We start from the raw sequence: 12,022 nt of genomic DNA on the forward strand, positions 1-12,022 counted from the left end.
TTGCCATTCCTGGCCCTGGCCCTGGCTCCAGATACAGTACAGGGAGTGGAGTCTTTATTGTTTGGGTACAGGCCCAGCCCTATTCACGTACAAGTGTCAGCTCCTCCCACTACTTTAGCTCCAGAAGGGTCATCAGCCTGGTGATGTGCCATCAATATGCAGGGCACAACTCAGCTCCCCTTGTGTGTCTAGAATGAATTCACAAACCCTAACTGTCATCCAACCCAAATGTGTATTCTATGGACAGGTAGAGGCACAGATTGATTGAGTAAGAAAATGGCAACTTTATAAAAGTGAAGAAAACCCAGCTGATATGCACTCAGTTTTAACAAATCTAAAAAACAAATTCAAACAGTGAAAAAGACACTTGTAAACTTTGGTGTGCACCTGAAGAGGAGGTACAGCCCACGCCCTACTGAAAAAGTGGAGAAGCTAGGATGAACGGCATAGCCTTCAAGTGCACTACTCAGAGAAACTCCGGTGGAGTATATTACATGTTACTTCTAAAAGTAATCACAGTACAATTTCAGAAACACAGTGAGAAAACCAGAGTGTTAAGAGTGAACAACAAAATAATACAATCTGAGCGATTGATGGCTCAAAAAATCTTCTTCTTATATTGAGCAGACTCTATCAGAACATCAATCAGTTGTGAAGAACGAAAGTTGACAGTATCTCACAGGTTATAATTGAAACCCAATGCATTTATTTCAGGTGGAAGGACAAATATTTTCTACAGACAAATGGAACCTCAATGGGTTTTCCTGGCGCCCCCAGCTATGCAAATACTTTCATGATGCAATTCGAATTGATCCACATTCTCTCAGACCCTAATTTGTGAGACCAGCTGATCCTTTACAGAAGGTACATTGATAATATTTTAATCATCTGGCAAGGCGCCAAGCAGCAGTTGGTTGAGAATCTGCAGCAGTTGAACAGGAGGTACTCCATTATCAAGTTTACCTACACCATGGATCAACACCACATTTCCTATTTGGATGTAAACATTGACCTGGAAGGTACAAACATCACAACATCTATATTCAAGAAACCCACTGATTGCAATAACTCATTATTATTCTACAGCTTACACCCACCATCCTTAAAACGACATCTACCATACTCGCAGTTTCTCCGCGTTAAGCGCATCACATCAGACACATCTAAGATCGCTGATCTTATGCAAGAAGCCCAAAAAAAAATTGACACGAGGATATCCAGCCGAGATCGTCGACGAAGCCGAAAACCGTGAGCACAATATACAGAGGGAGTCATTGTTAAGGAAACAACATAAGCAACCTACCAAAAGAGAAGTCTTTATATCCACTTATTCTACATGTTCTGCTGTGATTAAACAAGCGATCCTCAAATGATGGGAACACCTACAATCTGAGCGGGATTTTCGGGGTTTATTTGCCAACCCCCTATTTTTGCATATAAGCGGTCGCAGAACCTTAAGGAACTTCTTAATCTAGCCGGACCTGTTACTATACCTAAGCACAAGGGCATATGCAGATGTTTTAACTCGTTATACTGCAACAAAGTGCATACATGTGATCATATATCCCATCTGTGGTCAGGGAAAAAGATTAAATTGAATTTTACTGCACATTGCAACAGTTGTTTTGTCATCTACATGATACGGTGTTCATGTGGGCTAAACTATGTGGGAAAGACAGAGAGCCTTATGCACACGTATCACAGAACACAAGAGCCGCATAAGGACAAAAACCACCACCTCACCATTAACCGTACACTGGCATGATCACCACCATACAATAGCTCAGCTTCGTTTTACCATTCTAGAAACTGTGACGATACATACTGTTAGGGACATGTGTAAATATTTGTCACAACGGGAGACTTATTGGTTACGTCGCTTGGACACTTTGATGCCCAAAGGTCTCAACGATAAATTCAAATTTTCCTGTTTTTTCTGACTCACTTTTAGTCATATACCCTTATATTTTATTAGGTCTTGTACACAGTATATTTTTCATTTGCTTTTTGCTTCTTGCTTATGTGCTCAACAGTCTTGAGATGTCTCACCATGACGATCATGTATCACGTATGTCAGGTTCTCCCACAAGTATTCATTGTGTGATGTTTTCTGTGTGCTTTTCTAATTGAACTACTTGAGGTTGGTCGTGCTTGTCCTGTTTTCAATTGTTTAGACTGTTGAGCTTGCACTGCTCTGTATGTACTCTTTACGTGCTTTACATATATATTTTTAATCAATTATTTATGACTGATTGTAGCACGTGCAGCCACTTTACTGTATATGTTTATCTCTGTTATTTGCAGAATGTGATACCACTCATGTACTCACATCGATTCTTCTATACACTGTTTATGTACATTTAGCATGCATTCTTCAGGGTTATTTCATCATACCTCCACATGCAGACCGAGTAGGTCTCTTAGAGTAAAAAAGTTAATCTCCCTTACTTCAAACACACACTACCTCTACCGCTTATCGCCTGTTTGCTTCTTAACCACTTTTTCGGTTTTTGTATATAACTTTATTTGACTAACCAACTTCACTCGCCTTTTCACAAAAAAGCACTGTGCCTTTAAGATTGCTCTTTTGCATTTATTTGTCCGGGTCACGACCTCACGCGTTCAATTACTTTCCGCATTAACACGAGCACGGACGTTTCCAACAGGAGTGTTGCAGTTCGTCTCTTCCTGGTTTTATCATCGGCAGGATCTAGTACCTGCTCTCGGTGAGCATGATAATTTTGTTTTTGCTTACTCCATTCTAAGTTGCGGCTAAGGTTGGCTCGACATTTTAATTGCGGTGGTGATTAGTCGCATTCACCCGTGTTTTTAGTATTTTCCTGGTATGCAGGTTGCGTGGACATAGTGATTTTTCCAACAGCCAGCTTTGGTTATTTCTGAGACATCTGCTCTCGCAGATCTCTCGTGGTGAGTCATTTTATGCTTTTCATGTACACATATGTTTTTTCATGCCTTTTCCGGCAAGTCACTTATTTGACCCCATGGGTCTTGTTTTTCTTAGCGCGACACGAATATCTCCCTCAGTGCGACACGAGTACTGTCACATTGCCAATCTGGCAGTTCAACTACTGTATCTTCAGGTACTCACTAGTCGTGTTTATTTCATACTGCATGTTCACTTAATTACACGTTCAAGTAGTGAGTCACTTAGATGTCTAGTGCGCTTTTTTCCTTCCCGTGCAACATTAGAATATGTTGTTCATTAGGGGATCCACTCTTCAATTTCTTTAAGGTTCGCACTCATTCTCATCGTCATGCATGTGAATATAAGACCTTGGAATCTTTCCTTTCTGGTTACAACTGGCAACACCTACTAGTCCTCTGGAGCTCTTGTTATGTTACAACTGGCAACACCTACTACTCCTCTGGAGCTCTTGTTATGTTCGTACTGACTTTTGATTCTTTAAGACATATATTCATTCATAGATTCTCCTGAAGAAGGGCAGTTGTTTATGCCCGAAATGCATTGGGTTTCAAGTATAACCTGTGAGGTACTGTCAACTTTCATTCTTCACAACTGATTGAAGTTCTGATGAAGTCTGCTCAATAAAAGAAGATTTTTTTGAGCCATCAAGCTCTCAGACTGTATTATTTTGTTCTTCACTGTTAACACTCTGGTTTTCTTACTGTGTTTCTAAAATTGTACTGTGATCACTTTTAGAAGTAACATGTAATATACTCCACCGGTGTTTCTCTGAGTTGTGCACTTGAAGGCTATGACATTTATCCTAGCTTCTCAACTTTATAAAAGTGGCATTTTCAGACCTGCAATCTAAAAACCACCTTCACTAGAAGATGGGTTTTAAAGTGTACATCCAGAGATTCCAAACTCCAATTTTCCATTTACTCCCATTTGGAAGATACACTGGCACAATGTACCAGGCAGTTCCATTGCTCACCTATGGGAGAGATAGGCCTTGCTGTAGTGAAAACCAAACCTAGCAGTTTTTCACTACCAGGACATGTAAAACTCTTAAAGACAGTTCCTCTCAAATATACTGCCCCCTGCCCGTGGAGCTAGCGAGGGGCTACCTTAGGGGTGCCTTACATGTCCTAAAACGGAAAGTTTGGGCTTGGCAAATGGGTGCACTTGCCAATGAGAAATGACTGTTTAAAATGTCACGCACGGGTGCTGCAGTGCCTTGCCTGAGACCGGTTGGCGACGCTTATCATGGGTGGCATTCAAGTTCCAGGGCCTGGGCACATATGGTGCACTGTATTAGGGACTAGTAAATCAAATACGGCATCATGGAGAAACCAATTACCATGAGGTTATAGACACAGAGCACTTGCCCTTCAGCAGTGGTCTGCAGGGGTAAAGTGTCCAGAGTCCTAAAGCCAGCAAAAACAAAAATCAACACACTGTCAACACCAGGAAGTAAGAAGCAAAAAGACAGGGGAAACCATGCCAAAAGATGGTACGTCTAACATTAACCCAGAAACTTCACTTTGTGTTCTGATGATGCAATTTTAGTTTCATTATCCAAAGGAGAAATAGGTTTGCTCAGTGTTTAGTTTTACTGTCACAGAACTCCCAAGCTGAGGCAGAATATGAAAAATTTCACTCCCAGATAAAAGTGAGGGGTAAACATTAATTGGATTTAAATCTCAAAAGGAGGTATAGTGTTATATGTCAAAATTATATTTGATAATCCAGTAATATATAATGAAATGAGAGGCTGCATCCTCACCTTTGTATTCTACAATAATGCATGTGTCCATTTCGTGATGAATCCCGTCCATCAGAATCATGAACCTTAGATTCTTATCCACCTACAATGAAATGGAATATCGGGTGTTTTTACATTGGTGCGCAGAAATATGACGTATCAATATTGTTATTGTCAATGTAATTAATTTACACACGAAAAAGAGTTGAAACACACCTACCTATCATGTTGCTCAGCTTGAAACGAAGAAGCAGACACTGGGCGTCTTATGGACTTAGAGAGGTAGATCCCCATGCATTATAATAGTAATGAACCCCAATCTCAAACATAACCAGGAAATGGCAAGTGACCTTGCAGTCTGTGTGCTTTCCCTTATGCCTCTATATGCTGGGTCAGGGTGAACAGCGATTACCAATATATTTGTACAGTTGATGTTATTGGATCAATCATAGTTTGTAGCTGAACAATCAACTATATCATTATTGTGGAGTTCAAGGGTCATTGCTCTAGTATAAATCATTGAGGCATGTTACTTTACACCGAGGCAGATGATGGTAGTAAGTAGGACAGGTAAAGCACTTCTGGACAATAACATTCAAATGCTGTTGCTGGAAGATTATAAGATACAAAAAAACAATAGAGATTACTTAGGTTTTATTAACACCACAACAATAAGGTTCAAATTTATTAAAAAGTCATGTAGTGCAATGCAGCAAGCCACCTTTTTGAACTTCACTGCGTGACAGGGAGAGGGTAGCAATGCACCATATTTAACATTATACTGTACATTCCTGTCTTTTCCCAGCACTAACAAACAATTTGCTGCCTACCACCAACGCAGGCACCCTCACACCATGGTACAAGGGTCCCTGCATTGTAGGCAGGTCTGTTTTTACACAAACATGGGCACCTTCCTTCACAAAAACAACACCCTGAGGTATTTTCCTCTTTCTTAGTATGCTGCACATGCAGCACGTACAGATAGAAAGAGGAAATAAAAAGGAGAAATAAAGATTTTTCTCCTCGTTGCGCCCCTCCCGCCCCCAGGATGCGTAGCAGCTATGAGGCATTCTCAGGTCTACCAATGTTGGCAAATCTGGGGCCGTCCGAAAATTCATAGGTGTAGCGTGGAAACACCCATGCACCACCCATGGAATGCCTCCCTGGGGCAGAGTAACGCAAGGCAGAGATTTGCGATGTGTTGCGGTACTCCAGATTCATCAAGCCTTGCGTAGCTTGATACATCACATAAAAGGGTTGGGCATTCCAACATACGGACCTGGAGCTCCTTTAGTGATGGGCTGCCAGATCAGAAGTCTCTGATGGCAAAGCCAGGTGATGCGCCACCGTCGGAAATCTAGTGGTTTCTTTACCTATAGATACGTCTTTATTGCATCTCTAATCCATGGATAACTCATGCCCAAATTAAAAGTGGTTACAAATAATAGTCCTTCTATAAACCTGCTCAAACGTAAAAGTCAGCCAGAAGCCCAATATGAGCCGCTTTACATGCAGAAAAAACTGATGAAAAATATGGAATGTAAAACACATCAAGAAATCACGAAATAAGCCAACATATGGTGTAGAACTAGCCAAAGGTTTCTGCACGTGCCCTCCAATTCTGTCATACACTTTTTCAAAATGGGAGCAAAAAATACTCCAACAAATTAACAAAACATTCCTGCCGCGCATGGCCTGATGAAAATGAATTCTAAAAAAATATGAGAAGATGACATGATAGGTAAGTGACACGTGTCTTGACAGGTGAGTGACAAGCGTGCTGTACTTGATACTGTGCTAAACACACACAGGATGATCGTATTCACCAGTCACAATCTAAGCGAAGGGCCTGCTTCAGAAAGATGGTGTGGCTTTTTGTGGTAGTACTCCTGGCTCACTTCTGCCTACCAGAGGTAAGTCAGGAGTAGTGCAAGAGTAAGTCACACTCACTCATAGGAAAATCTTTGCGTATTGGGTGCACACGGACAACCAACCAGGCATACCTAACTGGGTAACGTGCTGACCCACTCCCATGACACCAACGTGGGGCTACAAAACTGGTATACAGTGCTATACAAATGTTTAATTATGGTACAATACCTCTTGCCAAACTCCAAAAGGTACAACGCGTATATTTGTTAGTTTTACTCCACTTCGCTCAAGATACCAGAAGACAGGCCTTTCAGTATCTCCAACATAAATTGGTACATCAGGTCTTATTTCAGCAAGCCTCTTTAGTGTTGGATAACTGCAAAACAAAGATGAAATGAACAAATCGATGTGATCAAACTAGCAAGTATTAGTGAAGACTCTCTTAACTTTATACTCTTTCAAAATGTCATATTCTCATATTTACATGTGGTACAATGCCCATATTAATTTACAGTAATCTTCATTATACTGATTCCTAATCTTCCTTGTCAGTCTTTCACCAAGGTTTGCCAATGTCCTGTAAACAAGCAACAGAATAGGTCCCTTAAATGTAAGCTTAATTGGAGATCATAATACATCATCTATGCAATACCAAATTAATGTACTGCTCCATGCCACAAGTCAAGAAGAGAAAGGAGAAAATGGATATAACCACAATAAATCAACTCAAAACAAGGTATTATCCATATTGCTTGTGAGTGCAGCACACATAGGGGCTTATTTACAAGCCCCTTGCGCCACATGGTGTATCACTTTTTATGAGAGAAAAAGTGACGCACTGGTGGCGCAAGGGGCTTGTAATTAAGCCTCATAGTTTTAAAAGAAACAAGTGAAATGAGTGCTCAGTGTATTGTAAACATGCAGTGATCAAAGGTTTGTGTAAAGGATGCAAAGAGGAAGGGGATCACAACAAAATCCGATTTATTTTTTCTTTTCTTGTGATCACTTTCATCTTTGCGTTGTTCGCACAAACCTTTGAGGTGCAAAAGCCCTCTTACATGTAGGAAAGATTTCTCCAAATAGTAAAAGGGCTTTTGTACCTAAAGAAAAGCCATTTTGGGGTTACAAATCCTGTGATTTTGTGAACCAAAGGGTTTGTTGTCCTAAAAGGGCTTTTTACATGAGTCCCAAAATTGTTTACTGGGGCTAGTGTCATTGCTACTGTGTTTGTTATATAAAATGGATTAATGCTACTTTGTTGCATGAGCTCAGTCAGAAGAAAAGCCTTGGACCACAGGGTGAAGGTAACAGAATTGGAAAAATCCTGTATAGCCTTGTAAGAGGCATGAATAGTCGCAGAAGAAGAAAAGCCAACATGGCTCCAATGAGGACAATGAAAGCGAAGAACATTAGGGTGGAAAGAACAGGCTCCTGATTTTGGGATGTTTCTGGGTTACCAGGGTTCCCTTGTCTCCTCTGGAGCCATCGGTGTGTCACTTGGATAGTGCCTTTTTCCCACAAACTAGACTTTAAGAGGTTACAGATGGAGGAGTGGATATTTTCCATGGAAAAGAAAATCACAAGCAAGTAGGCCTCCATTTGACAAAGAGTTGAAATGAATGATGGCTCTAAAAGAAAAATATTTTACATAGGCAGAGAGACTGAAACAATTTAAAATGGTGGCCCTGAGGATCATCCAACTCTCCAGGCAGAAGGCACTGTGACTGCTCGGTTAGTGGAGCTTTAAGAATAATCAATTTCAGCTCAATTCACTTTAGTCTGACACATGAGAAGCACCTTTGAACATTTAACAACAGTTCTGAGTAACCATGACAGACTCGATAAGAGTGGGTGGACAGTGCACTGACATAACCTAGATGCTGGATAACAGTGTTGAGGCAGTGGAAGGGATTATAATCTGGTGGCAATAGGGTATAAAGATAAACCGTTTGGTCACTACCAAGGTCGATCACCATAGAAAGATTCTGAGGGCAGTCAATCACTGTCTGAGTACCAAGCTGTTCAGGGAAGCCCCTGGAGTTGGTTACATGAAGGATGGAATAGGCACCTAGCATTTGAATCCTTAATGGTTGTAACCAAGGGAAGTTTGCTAAAGTCCCTCAAAACCTACCAGAGCACATCCTGGAAGGAAGATTAAGGTGCTTCCAGGAAACATCAAAATTATTTTCCTGTGCTTTCAGGTCTCTGCTGTGATTGCTGTAGTCTTCACTATAAGTAAGGGCAAAAAGCAAAAAGAAGCCCCGTGGAGGGCTTCCCAGTAGTGTAGTGACCAACCAGGCAGATTTACATTAGTGAGATCTCTCAACAGGCTGCCGGAGAGTGAGGAGTATGTCCTATTTGTCACACATAGAGGAGACCCCAAGGCCCAACAGCAGGTGTAAGCTAATTCTTTGAGGTATCATCCAAACATCTCAATGAAAGTGGACCCAGTCTACACCCTTAGCGCAACTAGTCCGACCCTGATGAGGGAGTAGCTTGAGGGTTCTGAATGATAATTCCTGAGAGTTTTTGGTTAAAGGGATTGGGAGAAGGCCAAGTTTTGACAGTGGAGTACATATTAACCCTGAGAAATGCACTCAGAGTACTGACCTTTAGTGTTCGTTCAGGGTTTCATAGGAGAAGACTAACTGTGTACAGTATGGTTGCCACTTCTGGTTTGTAGGTACCATTTGTGAAGCCTGAGACCCCAAGCTGACTTTTGCATGGAGGAGAGGAATGTGCCATCTTGGAGGCCTTGTGCACATTGACAGTCCTGAAAGTCCTGCATGAGATGGACACTTGATAACTTAGGCCTGGAGCCCCTGGGTTTCAAGAGGTGAATTGAAATGAGAAAGGTGGCTTTATTATGAGACTGAGAAGTAAAACCAAGTCATGTAAGGTCTCTGAATGTCCCATGGCTGACAGTCTTCGCAAAAGATGGTATACCGAAGGCTAGGACTATCAATAGCAACAGATACTGATCATGACAAATCCAGAGGAAAAGTAGAAAGGCAATACAGTGAAGAAGAGCCTCTTCAATAATGAAAATGATCCAAAGAATGAATTTCAAAGTACATTGGGTTTCTGGCACTTCATGGAGATGAAAAATTAGAAACCACAAAATTGTTATCCATAATGGATCATAAGACTCTCAGTGAGACCAGATGTGAGCATGCACCCATGTTAGCTGCCATTGTACACAGGAAATAAACCTAGGTGGCAGCAGAACTCATGATATTTATTTGTGTTAGGTAAATAGTGGGGGAGAGCGATTGTCACCTACCCTCTTCACGTAACTCATGTAGGTCATTGTAGCATAATCACTCAGAACTACTTAAGAATTCCACAAGATTTTGCTTGAATACGCAAGAAGAGTAATTCTGCATTTAGCACTATTTCTTAGTACAAAAATGCCCTCTCATGTCTCAAATGGATGTGAGGATGCATTTTGCACAAAGAAACAGTGCTAAATGCAGGAGAACACAAATAGTGAGCATGAGTAGACGCTCGTGCTCTCTAAATGTACTCTTGCGGTAAGATTTTTTCTCTCCAAATTATTGATAATGACGCAACGAGGAGTAATCATGTAATTTTGTGTCAAAGAGCAATGCAGAATTACCGAAATTGCTCTGATTACTCCAGCTTAAGCACAATTCTGCCAGCCTATCAAAAAGGAATATTTTCACAACTTCTATAATTTTATCAGGTTAGACTTCAGTGCCAATCATGAAGGGAGGCAACTGCAGTTTTTTCTCCTATAGCAGTCATTAATCTTCCTCCTTGTTTTCTAAAGCATTCTGAATTAACATTGTCTTCTGGGGAACACGTATTTTAAAAATAAAAGGCAAGTGAGAGCCCAAGCTTTGTGGACTAGAGAAATTGGCTCAGATAAGAAACGTATCTGTTCCTGAGTTGCGACCTAGTAACCAGTGGCAGGAGGGAGATTTAACTGCTGCCATAGTCTAGTAGTGCACACATGCCCTACTATGGACTACTGCTGCCACATTAAGAATGGCTCATTCCAAAACCTTACAGACAGTAACGATTGTTTGCAGCTTCTTAATATGTGGCAATTTTAGTTTTCTTCTTTGCCACTACAATAATTTGTGCCAGGAATTTCTGATGTACAAAGAGCCAACAGCTAATTTAAACCTGCAAAACAAAATATAGAAAATAGCACATTTAATGGCATTTGGCCACTATGTAGTTTAGCCCCAGCTAGACAACAGAGATTTTTGTTAGCCCAGACACATGGGCATGCCATTAAGGGCATCAATTTTCCTCTGTTGAAGGCAGAATGTTGACCACCCTTTGGGTGCTTTAGAAGCTCTGATTTCACACACATTATTTTTTATGAAACACACATACCGATTGTACTCATTTATAAGATATGTTTTATACATTGTTACTGAGTTAAGATACCTGAGGTGATCAGGATGCATGTGACTTATGTAAATCAGATCAGCACGGCACAGTCGTTCCAGCCAGTCACCAGGAGGCTCATGAAGCAACCACCATCCTCTAGCAAAGGCTGGCCCAATGACCCAGGGATCAAACACCATGTGTGTGTCACCAAATTTCAGATCCATGCATGCATGGGTGATGTACGTAACCTGTTAAAATGTTGAAAAGAAAACAAAAATCAAATATAATCATGTTACCGAATTTTGGCTAGCCTGGCAGTACATTGAAAAGCCCCAATGGTGAAGTAAATATTAAAAGTGAGTCGAGACAACTGTTAGTTATCCTCAAATGACATTATAGAAAAGGTTTTATCAAGCTCCTTCCTATCTTAGCCCTACCCCATTGCATTTGTCTAGCCTCCCATGTTCCCAGGCCCTCTGGTCCATGACTCCTGATTGGATCACCACACCATCGGTCCACCCACCTTGTAGAATATAACTGACCCCATTCTTGCCACCTATTTGGTGAGTCCATGTGGTCTCCTCAGTACACCATTTTCTGGAGCATTTGCACCCTGTTGCATTATTCCTTTTTCTATTGAATGTCCCTTATCTTATGTGGTGTTTCTGCATTGTACATCTGTGTGCTTTAAGGGTAAATATGCCGTATCCTAATTTTTGTGGGGGTTCAATTCATGTTTTGTATTTTTGGGTAAGCCTCTACTTCTCACTTTTAATTCTGGAATTTCAAGCAATGGTGGTTACTGCAGGATAACAGACTAAAAAGTGCCTGTCAGTTACCTCTAATCATGCAATGCTCATGGGAAAGAACCTGTCGGGCTCTCAGCCTTTCTCAAAAGTCTAGTAGTGTAGGTTGCACCTCTGATGAGCAGGGAGTTAATGCTTCTGTTCCACAAAGAGTGCGATAGCTGAGGAATGCCCCCCCCCCTTTTCATTTGCGCAAATCCTAACCTTTGCACCAAGAAGACTCATAGGATTTAGGCATGCCTAATGTTAACTCTGCCAAAATGAAATAAACCTCTTCCTGAATATAAA

General features: G+C 41.1%; 1 protein-coding gene across 2 annotated transcripts in view; it reads right to left on the reverse strand.

Annotated features, from left to right (window-relative positions):
* The window catches only part of LOC146831577 (cytidine monophosphate-N-acetylneuraminic acid hydroxylase-like), a 567,547-nt gene that overhangs the window by 231,247 nt on the left and 324,278 nt on the right, over positions 1 to 12,022 (reverse strand). For both annotated transcript variants that reach the window (XM_085605926.1, XM_085605925.1), the window contains 3 exons: positions 10,986 to 11,176; positions 6,792 to 6,939; positions 4,713 to 4,794 (listed from right to left, as the gene is read on the reverse strand). In XM_085605926.1, the coding sequence (XP_085462052.1) occupies positions 4,713 to 4,794; positions 6,792 to 6,939; positions 10,986 to 11,176 (421 nt within the window). The remainder of the gene's footprint in view (positions 1 to 4,712; positions 4,795 to 6,791; positions 6,940 to 10,985; positions 11,177 to 12,022) is intronic.

Source organism: Triturus cristatus, chromosome 5_1, assembly GCF_964204655.1.
Source record: "Triturus cristatus chromosome 5_1, aTriCri1.1, whole genome shotgun sequence".
Lineage (NCBI taxonomy): Eukaryota > Metazoa > Chordata > Amphibia > Caudata > Salamandridae > Triturus > Triturus cristatus.